Source organism: Pteropus alecto, unplaced genomic scaffold (assembly GCF_000325575.1).
Source record: "Pteropus alecto unplaced genomic scaffold, ASM32557v1 scaffold53, whole genome shotgun sequence".
In the NCBI taxonomy this organism is placed as follows: Eukaryota; Metazoa; Chordata; class Mammalia; order Chiroptera; family Pteropodidae; genus Pteropus; species Pteropus alecto.
In genome coordinates this window covers 5,202,813-5,219,060 of record NW_006434366.1, presented here as the reverse complement: position 1 = coordinate 5,219,060, position 16,248 = coordinate 5,202,813, and the positions used below count along the sequence as shown (strand labels likewise).

Sequence of the window (16,248 nt, the reverse complement as noted above, 5' to 3'; positions counted from 1 at the left end):
GGAATTTTTGTAGATGGGACATAGCAGAATTCCAAGGTGCATTTATACAATTGCAAAGCCATTCGGATCGCGTTAGGTGGCCCTAGGCTAGCATTTCGCAAGCTTGTGTAACAATGACATTCTATCTCATCAGAGCGGACCGTGATTACTGTCCCGCCCGCCCCGATGGACGTCACCGTGGGCGAGAGCATAGTGCTCCCTTGCCAGGTGTCCCACGACCCCTCTGTGGAAGTTGCGTTTGTGTGGTCTTTCGATGGACACGTCATCGACTTGAAAAAGGAAGTGGCTCATTTCGAAAGGCTTGGAGGAGTAAGTCGCCGAAAGTTTCAAGTGCTTAAGAAGTTAAAGCAAGTCATCCGCGTGAATCATCATTTCGTAACTATTCTCCCCATATTGATTTGGGGGATAATCGCTGTCTGTTTACGAAGCCGCATCTGTTTTTGTTTTGTTTTGTTTTGTTTTATGTCTTTCAGGGAAATGCCTGTGTTCTAGATGCAGTTATAATAAAAAGGATCCGATATGAGAGATGACAGTGATTCTAGCGTGTCCCCTCACGCCACAGCTGTCTCATATTTAGTGTTTATCCAGCTCCAAAAAAATGGGATCTGCCAGGCGCGTTCACTCTTTTATCCCTTGTCCCTTTCTGTCTGCAGGAATCTATTGGAGATTTGATGATAAGGAATATTCAGCTGAATCATTCAGGAAAATATCTTTGTGCGGTAAAAACAACTCTAGAAAGTCTGTCGGCTGCGGCTGATGTCATTGTTAGAGGTGAGCGTAAACGAGAAAATAAACGAGTGCGTGTTATTCACTGTCGGAAATGTTTACGCGTACACGGCAGGTCTCTGAATAACCACGCCGTGATAAAGATGCGAGATAAATAGCACAGATTTGTTTTTTAAACTCCAAGACTCCCGAGTATGGCCGCTATGGCTATGGATGTTGAATTGAGTAGGTTCCGTCTATTTATACGGCGCGGTCAGACCCAGAAGTATCAGTCCCTAAAACTTAGACATGCCCTCTGCTTATAATCAGCTATTCCTGCCAGACAAGCGTCAGAGGCCCTGTCTCTGGCCTTCTCCATGTCGCCTGCTTTTACTCGAGTTAGCTCTTGAGAGAGGAACGGACGAGAATGATCCTCGGCTTTCGAGATTAGCGTCTTCCCGGATGATACTCAAGCATCCCACGACTGGCATTTCCTAATCTTCAAAGCGAGCATTTCTAAATGAATCTCTCACCACGTCAGCTGAGTTAATAGGGCTTTATCTCAAAGAAAGTGCTAAAAAGACATGATGTTCAATATTTTACTTTCTAAGCATAACAGAAAAATAAACTCTCCCCGTCCCGAATCAGTGACTTTAGTAATTTCCAATATAGTCATCGTAAACTGTGCTTTCCAAGGCCCCCCGGGTCCTCCCGAGGACGTCAGCGTGGAGCACGTTTCCAGCACCACTTCTCAACTAAGCTGGAGGCCAGGCGCAGACAACAACAGTCCCATTCAACTGTTTACTGTGCAGGCTCGGACGCCGTTTTCCGTGGGCTGGCAGGCCGTGTCTACGGGTAAGTGGCGCGAGGGTTTCGGATGCCTCCCTAGCACGCGGTGGATCTGCTCGATCGCGTCGTGAATCGTTTTTACTCGGTGCCGTGTTCTCCGCTGAAGAGTCTCCTTCGTTTCAGTTCCAGAAATCCTCAGTGGTAAGACACGCAACGCGACCGTGGTTGGTTTGAGTCCCTGGGTTGAGTACGAATTCCGCGTTGTCGCTGGGAACAGCATTGGGATCGGAGAACCAAGTGAATCCTCAGAACCGTTAAGAACCAAAGCGTCGGGTAAGAAATCCATGGCGTCTGCAAGCGTGGGAGGCTCTGGGGCATGGTTCTTACAGAAAACAAAGGGAGAGTCTCATAGATTTTTGGCCTGAAACCAGAGGCAACAGGCCAGTGTCTCAACGTGCATCTTTTTACATGCAGAGAAGAAGGTGTAAGTCCCCCCAAGCAGTGCATTCGATAACGATGATCCTAGCTCAGTAGACATGTAAAAACAGGAGATTTCCAGAAGCTGCCCCCCATCGCATCTCTGTCTAGCCCAAACCCCACAGAATCCGTAGATCTGTAGATGCAGGTGCGCCGCGGCTCGCAATAATTTCCTTCTGTATCTAAACGACTTAATGGTCCTGAAATAGTGTCACTGTCGCGGCCGGGGATTAATCGAGGCCGTCGGTGCGTTTCCATCCATTTCTCAGCTCGGAAGCACCTGCAGCTTCACTGAGCCACAGCGCACACTCTTCCCCACGCAGACGAGGTAGATCCTAAGCTCCTTTCGCAGAAGCGCCCACGGAGCATCAGCGGGGTCACTGAGCGGCAGGCCGCCCGTGACGCCAGCCTCGAAACCGCAGCTCCTCCAGCTCTTCCCAGTGGCCCTCTTCCTCCCACGCTTAAGCGTTCACGTCCGGGGTGACACTGGCTTCGCTCGCTGCACGGGGTTTTCAAAATTCACCCTCTTTCTTCCTCAACCGTGTAAGTGAGGAGTCGCTCTGCGGCCGCCGGCTTCGTGTGACAGGCACACACTATTGCAGTAGCGTATGCACGGCTGCCGGATGCCAATAAGCCGCTCTTTAGACCAGCGATGACGTTAGTGTTTTTATCAGAGGGTTAGCGCTGCAAAACAACACAGTCAACCACAGCACCTTAAATTCGACCGCCCTGGAAGCTGAGAGTCGGGGGAGGGAGCCTCGCTCCCCGGGGGAGGAGAGGCGGGCGACGATGTCCTCTGGGTCTCTGGACAGAGTCAGAATTCGATCCCCGACCCGCGGACTCGGGCACAAGCCTTTGCCACGACCGTGGCCGTGACCTAGACGAGCAAGGGATTGGAGCGGGGGACCGTGCAAAGACAGGCCACGGCTCACGCGGACATAGCGTCTGTTTTGGCTTTTTTGTTTACGACTGATTTACGTTATGGTAGCTTGAGGCAGGCGGGGTCCGACGTTTTCACAGGAGCGTTTGTATGTCACCTGTTGACCGTTGACCCTCGTTTCAGGAACCTAACAAATACCGAGGCCCCAATCCCCAGGGAAGTGTGGTTTTTTTCTCTTTTGTATGCTCAAAGATAATTCTTCTCGACATGGTTTTAGATTTAATATGGCTCATTTGAAAATCGAAAAAGGAAAGAACTTTATTGCCAGAATACGGAAAACTTCGTAAAGAGTAAAGGGCAATTTTAAATAATTTCCTTCTGTATCTAAACTACTTAATGGTCCTGAAATAGTGTCGCCGTAAGCTGCTGGGTACCAGAAACCCTGACGCTGCAGAGTCCACGCTGATTCATGTTGCTTTGAGCCAAAGGCCTTGGACAACTCAGAATGTAGGGTGCAGGCGCGAGGTGATCTTCTAAATAAATTACGGAGATCAAAACAGACAGGGTAAATTTGAATATGAAAATGGATGATGTCTGACGGGTACTATGGAAAAGAGCAATTGGATTGTTATATAACTATGTCATTTATAGTGGTAAACATCTGCACGATACGGAATAAATGGAACGATCAGTCTAGAGTTGCTGTACGGTCCCCACCGTGGGAGAAAACTTTGAAGTGAGCAGTTAAACCTCACACATATTATTTTCCACCCACTAGTCAACGAGCATGCCCAGGTACTCCATTTTGATCACAACTGTTCAAATACAGATAACTGCATGTAATTCAACATGGAAAAAGGATAGCCTACAGATTTATCCATCGTCACAGATTTAGGATACTTCTGTCATGGTCAGGAAAAAGAAGACTTTTTAACACTTCCACGGCATAAAGTACGTGTGCCTTCCGATCACACCCTGCAGTACCCACACACACGCACGATCGTCGTCAGTTTCACAACTTCCCTCGAAGTATGTACTACTCACTGTATTAATTCTCCCGAGGATGTAGTGGAAGGGCCTTTTATCTAATTTGTAAAAATGGTCAGTGTCCAGAATGTTCTACCACTGAGCCATAGGGCCCTAGAGTTAAACAGAGAGAACGCCCTCGGCCACATCCTCGGCGAGAGACCTTCTCCTTCCTTTGGGAGAGAAGTTAGAGGGAAGTCCATCTGTGCTGTGTTGACAGACGTGAGAATCAAACACGGGGTCATGCCACAGGAACTTATTTACTTATGCGTTTTCAGGAATTTATTTTTAAATGTTCAAGTATCTCGATGACTAACAGAAAGAAAAATAATTTGGGTCCGTTTTGGGGGGAAAAAAAAGAATTAATTACTACACTGGCTCAGCAACTTGTTTACAGCACAACTGTATAATTAGGCACTAAATCAGCGGAGTCACTGCCACCATCTGAATGGAACATCATTTTGCCAATTAGTAGATGATGCATAATAATGTCAGATACATGATGTTACTTGATTTTTAATTAATTTTGGAGCCAGGGTGCTCATGTATCAAACATGACTGTGTCCTCTCACTTAGAAATTTGGAAATGGGTAAACATCATTTATGTTCATTAAAAAACTCAAGACTCTCTCACTATGTGCCTGCGTGAGGTTTCTAAAGGTGAGACCCACAATGAAACTCTTCCCGATGAAGACGCACTTTCGTTTCTCTTGGTTGTTTCTAGTCCCCGTCGTGGCACCAACAAACGTCGACGGAGGTGGAGGCGGTCGCTCCGAACTCGTCATCACGTGGGAGGTAATGTTCTGTCCAACCGGGTTATTTTGAAGGAAGAAGGTTTAGCTGGCCAGGAAGAGTCCAGAAAAACAAAAAGCTTTATTTGATCATTAATGAGTGCGTAAAAATGCATGGCACGGACAACTCTCGATGATGCATTCTTCAGAGGTGTTGGAAACGTTTCTTATTTATACTAAAGTGAGGGGGTCTGACTAACTCGGTACAGTTCTCTTCCAAGAATAAGAAAAACAACTTCTGCGTCCGTCGGAGGTGGGTCAGGAGTGTTTTGATTGTTACTTGCTGAACTGCACGTGATTTTGTTCATCGCATCTGGAACTGTTCTCTCGTGCATACGTTAGTCTCAGAAAAGTACGGGTGAAAACGATTTTCCTATCTTTGCTGTCTAAATCCTTCCAGTTTGTTCTTCCACGCACCTAGGCGAAAGCTTGGGCAGGTGGGATAGTTTTTATGGGCGTTATTCTCAAGTAATTGACATACGGCCTCATTTTATACTTATTAAAAAATTCAGCCTGGTCTGTTATTACAAACCTTAGACTTTCAACCAGCAGAGTTTCCCATTTCGGGAGCTGAGGCCGTCCTGGGCCGAGCAGCTCCACGGCGTGGAGGGCAGGCCGCGGCGGGCTGTGCTTTTTGTCCAGCTCGCTCTTCGGTTTCCCCTGCCCTGTGCACTGTGACCGGCAGCTCCGCCGTGGCAGCTGCCCGGGGGCGGGAGGAGACGTGAGAGACGGGGCGAGTCTCACTGCTGGCCCGTCCGCCCTTCGCCGGGGTGAACCCCAGGAATAGCGAATGGCCGGGTGCTGGTGTTCCTAGGATGTTGTTTTGGTTTTGCTGAGTCCCAGTGTGGACGTGAGGGGACCCCCACTGGGGACTTGGTGCAGCCCCGAGTGGCTCCTCCTTCCTGGATCCTGGGGCCGATGTCCAGCCGCTGCTGGCGGACATCTGTCACCCCTGAGCGGTCTTTGGGCATGGCGTCCCTTCACGCTCCTCACGGACAGCACCCCGGAGTGGCGTCCACATTCGTCCTCTGCTCCGTGTCTGACGCACGTGCAGCACATGCCACTCAGCCTCCTTCTCTCTGCCGCCACTCCGTCCAGGTGTCTCTCCCCTTTGGAAGTTCCTCGGGCCCTTGTCAGATGAAAGGCCGCGTGCCTGCCACGTTCTGAGCCCCTCCACTTCCCCTCTGGGGTGACAGGCGTGTCCGAGATGACAGGCGTGTCCCGGGTGACAGGCGAGGCGTCGCAGGCGGCCCGCGTAGCAACGGCCTGGCGTCTCTGGAATCCCGGGCGCTCTGGACCTTTCTTCTCAGCCGTAACTGAGAGCAGAGCCCCCCCAACCTCACTGCCAGGGACACCTGTTCTCGACACAGGTGACAACTTCCATAGCGCCAAAACATCCACTTCCTTGGCCATTTTAATATTGCAGCTTTAAACCTCGTGCTCTGTGTGCCGTGAGTACGGATGGCCATGGCTGGCGGAACGGCGGCCTCATGGGGAGCTGGGCAGCTCGCCCCTCCCCCCGGCGTCCGGTGTCACAGCCGAGGCGGGGGACAGAGGGGTGTCTGCGAGACGCCGGAAGCTGCTGCACAGCCTGCTCTGCACAGGACAGGACGGCCGCCGGGGGTGGTCTGGCCCCCGACGTCGGTGACGCCAAGCCGGGAAGCCTGGCCTCGTGAGAGTCATCATCACACCTGAAGATGGCTTTACGGCGGCTCAAGGCCGTTAGCACACGGGCACACCGCGTCTCTCCGCGGTGAGCTATCCTGCCCACAGGCGTCACGCTGCTTACAAACTCAAGGTTTGCTCGACCCCGAGTCAAGCAAAAATATCACTGCTCAGTGACGAGGCGCCCGGTCACCACGGGCTCTGATGGTCACCACGAGACCAGTGCCGGTTCAGCCTGCGGACACGGCGCGCAGCCTGCGGCCCCAGGGTGAGGACGCGTGTCCACAGTCGTGTCTTGTTACGTGAGAAACGCGTCTCGTCGGGCCGTGTCTGCCAGACCTGCTCAGTGACGAGGCGCCCGGTCACCACGGGCTCCGATGGTCACCACGAGACCAGTGCCGATTCAGCCTGCGGACATGATGCGCAGCCTGCGGCCCCGGGCGAGGATGCGTGTCCACGGTCGTGTCTTGTTATCCCTCCAGGGGACAGGGTGAGTGGACACCTCTGGACAGGATGCCCCCTCCAGACGCCCCGGAGATCGTTCGTGGTCACGGGGCGAGGCCGGGACGTCAGCCTGAGCGGACGTTCGGCAGCAGTAGGTTCCGGGGAGGCCGCGGAAGTGCCGGCGAGGGGTTTAGTGTCACGGAACGGAGGTGGCGGAGCAGGGCCGGGTGGGAGAGGACGGACTCGGACTGTGACAGACGCTCCGCTGCGGGTGAAATGCTGTCGACCCGCATCGCGAGCCGCAGAGAAGCGTGGATGAACGGGAGCGTGGTCGTGGCGAACTTCGCCGGTGTCTTTAAGAAAACGCCGACCACCCGGCCGCAGCGGCCGCCAGCCTGACCGGCCGGCAGCCGAGACCATCCGGGCCGGACCCCCAGCAGTGCAGGACGGGACGTGCTGAAGGCCCAGGGGATGGAGAGCGGTTTTAGCAGTAAAGTCCGTTTTCATTAAGGTCGTGCATTTCATAGACGTGACGCTGCTCACGCTCGCGCGACAGCAGTGCGGTGTAAGCGTCACTCTCGTGGGCGCTGGGACACCAACAGTCCATGGAACTTTATTGTGACATCCACTCCTTGCAGTGGTCTGCAGCGAAGCCAGCGGCGTCTCCGAGAGCCGCCTGTAAACGGCCCGTTTTAGCCACCGCGGGAGTCCGTGAAGGACACAGCAGTGGCCTCGCTCCGTCCCTACACCACAGGGGACCGTCCCGAGGCCGCGCGTTGTGGGCTCAGGGAGCAGGTGTCCTTTCTCCTGGACACTCGGCTCCACGGGGACCTCATGGGCCCACGTGGTGCCTGGAGGTGACGCGGGTCCCTCGGGCCCCGCTGGGCGGCCGCCCGGGGGCTGGGGGCTGGGCCGAGAGGGGGCAGCACCTGCCGCGGAGCCGGACGGGCTGCGGGCTGCCGGGCAGTCTGCACCCGCACAGCGGTGCCGAGTCCAGGGCGGGCGAGGCCACTTCCCGGTAAGAAGACCGAGGCGTCCGCGGGCGGACACGCGTATCATTCATTTTAAGGAGCACTAGGAAAGAAAAATGCCCACAATTAAACTATGACACTCGGGGCAGGTGGGCGTCCCATGACCGGCCTTCAGCGCAGAGCTGGGCAGGTCAGCCCCGTCTCCCAGCGCATCGCCTTCAGAATGGGGCGTGTCTGCGGCCCGACCGCTCAGGCGGACGGCGACCAGGCCGGGCGGGGGTCGCGATTCCTCGGAGTCCACGTGAGCATTTCATCACCGGGCTCAGTGCTGTTTTTCTCCGCTTTTCTCCTCCGAGGTCCGAAATGACAAAAGGTCAGTAAACGCTGCCATGTACAGAATCTCTCTGTGAAGGGCTGAGGAAACCTGCGTGTGTGGCTCTTAAGCAGAGATGCTGTGACTCACCCAAAGAAAAGCCTTTCCACGGTTTGCTTTGTCCTTTCTCTTTCAATCACGGTGTGGGGCTGGGTCTGGCCTGCTCCGTGTTTCCATAGACAGTCACCTGCCACCGTGCCTGCTCCTTCAAGTTACGCACGAAAACTGCTTTCATGCCGCAGCAAGAGACCATGAGTCCCCTGACGCTCGAAATGTTGACTCTCTGGCCCTTTACGAAAAAAGTTTGCTACCTTTATTTTTAAAAAATTAAAGCGTTTCCCCCATGTGTTTTTCTTTTTTTTTTTCCTTGGAACATCGAGATACGCAACATCTTGCAGAAACTCCATTCTTGGATGCGGTTTCCCACTTGTCATTCATATCTGGCATCACGTACACACGGACGCCGTGCCAGATTGTTCTGGTGCCTGAGCTTCTTCATGTCGTGTGCGGATTTAGGCGGAGATGCATGCATTACTTTCAGCCACAGAAGGCATGTAGTAACCCTTCCAGTTCCATGAACGCTCTGTGCCGAGCAGTGGGGGCACTAGAAATGAATTTCAAAGCGGTCCGAAGGCCTTGACCCGGCCTGGAAGGAGGTCAGGGAAGGCACCGTCACGGCATAGCCAGGCTACGCTTTGGAAAAGAACTTGGGGCTGGAGAGGCCTGGGAGGGCCAAAGTCACTGCTTTGTGGACGGAGAGATACCCACTGGTTTTTACAAACGAGTGAGCGACCAGCCAGCAGTCTGAATTCAGTCGGAGCCCACCCCGATGGTCATCAGCGACGGCTTTGCCAGCCGGCCCTAGTCGCTGGTCCTGTAAGTGCACTGTGCCGTGACCTGCCTCCGGTGCCCCAGTAACGTGCGTTTCCTGTTTGTTCGTTTTGCTGCCGATAGCCTAGACGTGATACCTAATTTTTGGAATGTAGTAACTGCTAATTTTTTAAAGGGTCTCTTTATTCATATCTTCTCCTGATACGTACTCCCCAGCGCTCCCAAGTGCGAGGGCCTTGTGCCTCATGCCTCATAAAACGTGCCTGGAAAATTAGGCACGTGGAATAAAATACTATGAGCTAGAGACACGCAGAGATACACGGGGACCGACACACCTTTTATGTAAAGGAGCAGCCAGTGGAAACACTCAGCCCTGCAGGCCACAGAGCCTCTCTCGGCCCGGCCTTCACCGTTTGGAAAGAGCCAGAGGCCCTATGTCAAGAAGCGGTTGTGACTCTGTTCCCAGAAACCTGTGTTTTCAAAATGAGGCCACAGACCAGGCTGGCTCTGAAGTCCCGAGAGGGCTGACTCTCGGTGTGAACTGAAGGTTTGGTTCTCACAGACACCGTGGTGAGCTGCATATTATCAAATTTGTCCAACTCGATGGGTGTCCCTCCCAGAAGAACTCCCAGATTCACGGACACGACTGGACGCTTCCCGTGCTTAAGGGAGAAACTCTGTCCCCCGCCCGCCCTCTGCCCACCTGACGACAGAGAACCCGAGTCTCTTTTTTCCTAAACGACACACACGTTTGCTCTTCCTGAGGCAACGTCGTGACAGACACCGCTTGGACTCACAAAAGCAGAAGTCCTCTACTTCTCGGAGGAGCGGCCAGGTGGCCTAACTCCGCGGCATCGAGCCGCAGTCAGGTGCTCGGCTCCCGCTCTCCGCGGTGTCCTCCGTGCTGCTCAGAGGCGGCCACGTTCCGCTCCCGGGGAGGCGAGACCGTGAGCCCGTGAGCCCGCGAGCCCGCCTCTCCGCCCCGGCCTCGGGACCCGCGGTTTCTCTCCTCCCCTCGGGGTCCGTGTTCGTCGGTCTGGCCCGCGGAAGGCGATGGGGTTGGAAGGGTCTCAGCGGCCAAGCAGGCGGGTCAGCAGGCGGGGGGAACCGAGACGCCGTTGAGCCCGTGAGCCCGCGAGCCCGCCTCTCCGCCCCGGCCTCGGGACCCGCGGTTTCTCTCCTCCCCTCGGGGTCTGTCTTCGTGGTCTGGCCTGTGGAAAGCGATGGGGTTGGAAGGGTCTCAGCAGCCAAGCAGGCGGGGCAGCAGGTGGGGAACCGAGACGCCACTCATCACTGTCCTGAGCCCGGGAGCCCGCCGGCCACCGGCCCCGGGGACCCAGGCCAGTCCCAGGTGTCCCCCGTGCTTGTCGCTCAGTTCTGCCCATTCCCTTCACCTCCAGGGTCCTCCTTGGCCAACGGCTCCATCGGATCTTCTTCCTCTAACGTACAGCTTTACTCATTGCTTCCCCAGCTTCAGATCACGGCTCCGGTGTGTTTTCTACTGACCGCTGCCCTAAGTGTCTGCTGTTCCCCCCACACCTGTGTCACAGCCGCGCCCTGCAGGGCACAGGGCTTGACGGGATCTGTTAGTCCCTGCAGAATACACGGATTCTCACCAGAGCGTCTCACGGAGCTGACCGGGATGGCGCCTTTGCTGCCAGTGCCCACGGCTGGCAACCCGGTGTGGTCCTCGTCACAGGGGACTGTGGCACCGAGAGTGGGGACAGGACTGGGTAAGGGAGACAGCAGAAGCAGTCGTGGGCCTGAGATGCTCAAGCGTTAGGTCCCAGCGGGTATGATGATTCGTCTGTGAAAAATCGTTTTTAAAAAAAAAAGAAGGCAAAGCATTTTATTTTGGAAAAATTAATTCCATGGATTCTTAAATGCAACTTTCTTGAAAACAGGTGGCAAATTTGTCTAAATTCAAGCACAAATTCGGTTTCATTGATGTGATTATAACGTTCGATATCTGTAGGGTTCTGGGGAACTTGTATCTATTTTTGTTTTGTAATTTTAGTAAGTTTAGCTTTTAAACAAATTTTAAAGAACTCGGTCCCTGTGGGAATCAGCAAAGTTCTCGTTTGTTCGTTTGTTTGTTTGTTTGATGTAAGTCAGGGAAAGTGTGTACCAATGCGCCTGCTGATGAAGATACACGCTTATACAACGCTGGCGGGCCCTCTATACTTTGGGGTTTGAGTAATTCTGTTCCAGGTCTTAAAGCAAATGTTATCACACAGTAATGACCCCGCCCGTGTCTCACAAGAATTGGTGAACAATGTCATGAAAGGGAAACGTAGCTGGCCTTGGAACGATCAAAGTTAGTTTTGTGCTGCGTTCAAACACGCATATCAAAACACGAATGTAGAATGTTTTAACTTATTCAATGTTACCATCCTCTAAACCCCTTTATTATGATACCTTATGAGTAATCACGGGGAGAAATATAAACACGTAAAACCCGTTTTCCATTTCTCTTTAAAATTGTCCTTGATGTATCTGAGCATCTTCATCGGGCGCGTTTTCTGAGCGTCATTCCGAACACGAGCACCCTCATTCTGTCGGTGCCTCGTCCCCGGGTGGGTACCCACGTTTGCCTCTGCGGTAGGCCCAACCCTCCCCGAGCTCTGCAGTCGCTCTCGAACGTGCTTCTGTGAGTGCTCAGTGGTCGCTCGCTTCTGCCCAAGTCCATCCCGGAGGAGCTGCAGAGCGGAGGGGAGTTCGGCTACCTGGTGCTGCTGCGGCCGGCGGGCTCGGCGGCCTGGACGGAGCAGAGGGTCCCGGCGGTGGAGTCCTGCAGGTTCGTCTACAGAAACGAGAGCATCGCGCCGCTGTCCCCCTTCGAGGTCCAGGTGGGCGTGTACAACGCGGAAGGGGACGGGGCTCTGAGCGCCGTGGCCATCGTCTACTCCGGCGAGGACGGTGAGTGGCGGCCCGTGCGCCCCGCGTCCCTCTCCGGGCGCCCGGCGCTGAGGGCGGCCGTGTCTTTCTCTGGCCGGCAGAGCCTCAGCTGGCCCCGCGGGGAACCTCCGTCCAGAGCTTTTCCGCTTCGGAGGTGGAGGTGTCGTGGAACGCCATCGCCTGGAACAGGAGCACGGGCCGCGTGCTGGGCTATGAGGTAGGGCACGCGACCGCCCCTGTCCCCGCGCGCCTGCTCGCTGGCCGGCCGGCCACTGTGCGGCCCCCTGTGCGGCCGGCCCAGCCCCTGGCGGGTCACAGTGCGGGCCTAACGCTGCCGAGCAGGGAGCGGAGGGGACCTGCCAGGGGATCTGAAGCCGGTCAGCGAAGCGTCGCATTGAAAAGGTGATCGGGTCAGGACCACACTTGCTCCTTCAGAGGGCGACCACGCTGGCTTCTCGGGGAAAGGGGCGCGTCTGACCCTTGTCGACCTGACGCCCCTGGAGGAATTCACGGGGGACCCCTCTGACCAGGAGCGCGGCTCGAAAGGTCAGCTTGGGAAAGGCCGTTAGGCGATGAACTCTCCTAAATCTGTCAGTCACGGCCTGCATAGGGTCTTCGCCCTCACAAAGTTAAGGGACGAGTCTCATCGGGTGACATGGATAGCTTTGCGCTTAGAATTAAAGCGCGGTTCCAGATCGCCTTAATTTTGCCTCGCGCTGTTTTTTTTTTTCTTTTTTTCCCCATTTTACACGAGGCCTGTGGTCCAAACAGAAAGCCGTACTCAGTGACAGGTGTCTCCGCCCCGGTCAGCGCAGAGCGCCTCCGGCCCCAGCTCCCTGAACCCCGCTTGCTTCTCGGCGCTGGTCCCTGGTCTCCCGACTCTCTGAAGTCCCCTTCCATTGCTGCCGAAGGCCGTTTCTCCGGACGTTTACAGCGCCGTTTTCCTACATCCCGCCCTTGCACGCACCCTGTGCTCTTCTCACCTGTTTATAGAGTCCAACCTCGTAACTAGATTTCAGGGGCTCGAAGGCAGGTCCCACCCTTCATTCTCCCCTCTCAAGGGGCCTAACACAGTGCCGATGCGCCCGAGCGGCCCGGTACGAGCTGGAGGACTGGCGAACTGCCATTCAGAGCACCCCGGGGGGCGTCAGTAGCAAAACAGGTCACCTGAAGCCCTCACCCGATGGCCGGAATCTTGATTTGGTCTGACTTATCACCTACCCCTTGTTAAAGCCGACAGACTCTAGCTAGCTCGTGGACTATTTTATTTGGGTCATCTAAGACACCCGGGTTCTCTAATTTCCACTGCGAGTTTGTATTTTGTAGGCCCTCCCTATAAATACCGGACTCGGTTGGTTGCTGTTGCACAGCCGACTGAATCCGAAGATAATCCTGCCGTTTACGCTCCCGTCTCCTTCCCTACCCCGCTGTGCTTGACGGCTGTGGGGGGACCGTGACCGTTCGCTCTGTTTGAATGACCAGGTCCTATACTGGACAGATGGCGCCAGGGACCCCATGGTCGGTAAGATCCGCGTCAGTGGGAATGTCACGAGCAAGACCATCACGGGGCTGAAGGCGAACACCGTCTACTTCGCCGCCGTCAGAGCCTACAACACCGGTGGGGCCGGGCCCGCGAGCCCCCCAGTTAACATCACCACCAAGAAGTCGCGTAAGTATCCCCCGCGCTCCGGGGAGCGACACCCATCGCAGGCAGAAGCGCGTGCGTCTGCCCCAGCTCCATTCCATGCCCCCGCCTCGCGTTTTCACAGACGTTCACTGCTCTGTCCCTCAAGTGCGGGCCATGGTTGAAGCTTTCTCGTCTCGGTCAGAAGGAACTGTTTGGGTACTTTTGGAAATATCCTGAGTACATAGGGGAAGGGCGGGAGCCTGCAGCTTTTGGGGACACAGGCTCCGATGTCCCCTCCAGCCGGAGTTCACGCCCGGAACGTCAGGTGGTTACTTACCTTTCGGTCTCAGAGCCTCATCTGTGGAAATAAACACGTGGTACGTAGCTCCCCACCCGAAATCCAATAATTAACGCCTTTGCTTCTTCATGTCTCCCTTAATAACCGGCCAGACGTCTTACACAGAGGCAGGGCCTTCTGAATAAAGGATGATTAGTTGATTGCTGCGGCCTCTCTCCTACTAGGGAGGCTGGTTTTGCACAAATATTCCCCACTAAGAGGCACAGTAATTACTGGAGAAATGTCTGATCAGATATGACTTAAAAAGAGCTGCCACATGTATGTTTCATGCCTGCATAACATTTACATATTCCTTACACATTAGAGACGAACGTGAAGGGTTTGTGGTAACGGGCTTTTTCAAACACATTCTCTGGTCTCTGAATCCTGGTGCGAGAGAGGAACGATATCGTTGCTGGATTTTGAGAAAGACTGAGACTCGAAAGCTACTACTACTGAACACGAGAAGTAGAGCTCGCCTGGAAATGCCGTAATCCCACCCCTCTTCATACCGAGAAATAATAGGCGGTTGAAAAAGTATAAAAATCAAGTGATACAGCATGTTCCTCCCATTCGTATGTAGACGAAGAAGCTAAAAATCATGTCGGTTTCTAGGCCTGTGGTCATAGAGTTCATTATCAACTCAGGTCCACGTCACCAGAGACGCGTGTTCCAATTCTGGGTACATCGCAGGCTCACGACCCGGACCGGGGCAAGACAGCCCGCGTGTCTGTTCTCATGTCCTCGTTCGCTGAGCGGGAATGAATGCCCTCTGCCCTCGCGGCTTTCCCAGGTCATCGGTGAGGCACACACGAGGCACTGGTTCTGGGAGCTCAGTGTGCGGAGGAAACAGACGGATGGACGGACAGCCTCAGCCTCTGGGGCCGTTCCGGGGGAGAGGCGCGTGCGGACCGCCCAGCGCTCACCAGCTGGCCTCCAGTCCACTGGCTGGACATGGCCGAGGCCGTGGGAGGGGCTCACGCACAGCCCAGCGAGAGCCGCAGCTGCCACCTCTGCTCGTCCGCCGTGTAGACTGGGTCAATGGCGGCGTCACCGCACACACCGCCCGCTCCGTGGTCCTCCTGGCGTGTAGCCTGCTTCGGCCGAGCCGCCGAGGGGATGCGCATCTCTGACCCTTCGCTGGTCTTGCGTTCGCCCACGCGTTTCCTTCTGGCTGGCCGAGCGGTGCCAGACTCTGAGACACGCATGTGCGGTTCGGTTTCTATCTGAGGCGAAATCGAGGGTGACTAGACGTGGGTAGAGATGGCCTCAGAAAAGCACTCACGGATTTGTGTCGCGATGAGCTGACAGACGCTCTGCAGTTGCTGAGGAAACTCAAGGGTACCCGTGCTGGTCACCGGCAGCCCCAGTGATCTGCGTAGAGGTGGCCTGAGACCTGAGCAAAAAGCTAACGATTTCCTTCAAAAAGAGATGCGTAGCCACGTGTACACATACGCACACATGCATAAATACATGCGTAGATGTCATCTGTCATCTATTTATCATCTATCATCTATCGATCATCATCTATCCATCATCATCTATCTGTCTGTCTATCTATCTCTCTATCTGTCTATCTATCTAAAGTCTTAAAGTTTTTTACTGTAACTTGAATTTGGTAGTTTGATTGTCCTTGCACCTGAAATCAACCATATGATAATTTGCGCTAACCTGTTCTATGCGTTTAAACAAAAAACTTGTTTTTGACAAGATAACATCAGGTCTGTCCAGTGGACCCACTCGGTCCTACAAATGGGCCTGGCGGAAGTTGCAGATTAAATGCCAAGAACACTGTTAGTGGTTTTTCTGAGTTTTATCAGATAATCAGCCTCAGCAGAGAGTGGAGGACATATCTTTTGAAAACAGTTCATTAACAAGGAGTGATTTGACCCAAGAGACAAAGCTAGAATCCATCCGCTGGGGGAGACGTTGGAGGACAGTCAGAACATTCTAGATGGAGCTCAGTGCTCGTTTAGCATCTGCCCGTGGAAACCTCGCTTCGGCGTTTCTGAAACGGCTTCCTCCAGGCCATCGGCTTCACTGGCGTCACCGAAACAGCCAGCGAGGCCTTGAGGGTAGGAGGCTCGGGGTCGTCTCCCTGCCACCGGATCCGGGTCCCAGTCGGACCTCTGACTTCGTTCCCTCCGCGTCCGGTGTCCCTGGCGCTCCCACGGGAATACGCTACTTCCGTCTCGTATTGTCGCTGTCCCGATTACCGGAATTCAGTGCTTTAAAACAATAGGAATTTAGCATCATGAGTTTCTAGAGGGCACAGGTCTGAGAGGCGTCTCGCCCGTCAGGGATCAGGTGCGGGCAAGGGCGGGACTCCCCGTGGGGTTCTGGGGAGCATCGTTTCCCTGCACTTCTGGCTGAGACACCCCTGGCCGCGGCCCCTTCCTGTCTTCAACGCCAGCGGAGTGACGTCTTCAGACCT

General features: G+C 54.5%; 1 protein-coding gene across 1 annotated transcript in view; it reads left to right on the top strand.

Moving 5' to 3' along the window:
* The window catches only part of CNTN6 (contactin 6), a 124,130-nt gene that overhangs the window by 101,491 nt on the left and 6,391 nt on the right, over positions 1 to 16,248 (top strand). The window contains exons 12-19 of the mRNA XM_006909199.1: positions 134 to 309; positions 654 to 771; positions 1,402 to 1,560; positions 1,678 to 1,827; positions 4,602 to 4,672; positions 11,637 to 11,871; positions 11,952 to 12,067; positions 13,333 to 13,519. Of these exons, the coding sequence (XP_006909261.1) occupies positions 134 to 309; positions 654 to 771; positions 1,402 to 1,560; positions 1,678 to 1,827; positions 4,602 to 4,672; positions 11,637 to 11,871; positions 11,952 to 12,067; positions 13,333 to 13,519 (1,212 nt within the window). The remainder of the gene's footprint in view (positions 1 to 133; positions 310 to 653; positions 772 to 1,401; positions 1,561 to 1,677; positions 1,828 to 4,601; positions 4,673 to 11,636; positions 11,872 to 11,951; positions 12,068 to 13,332; positions 13,520 to 16,248) is intronic.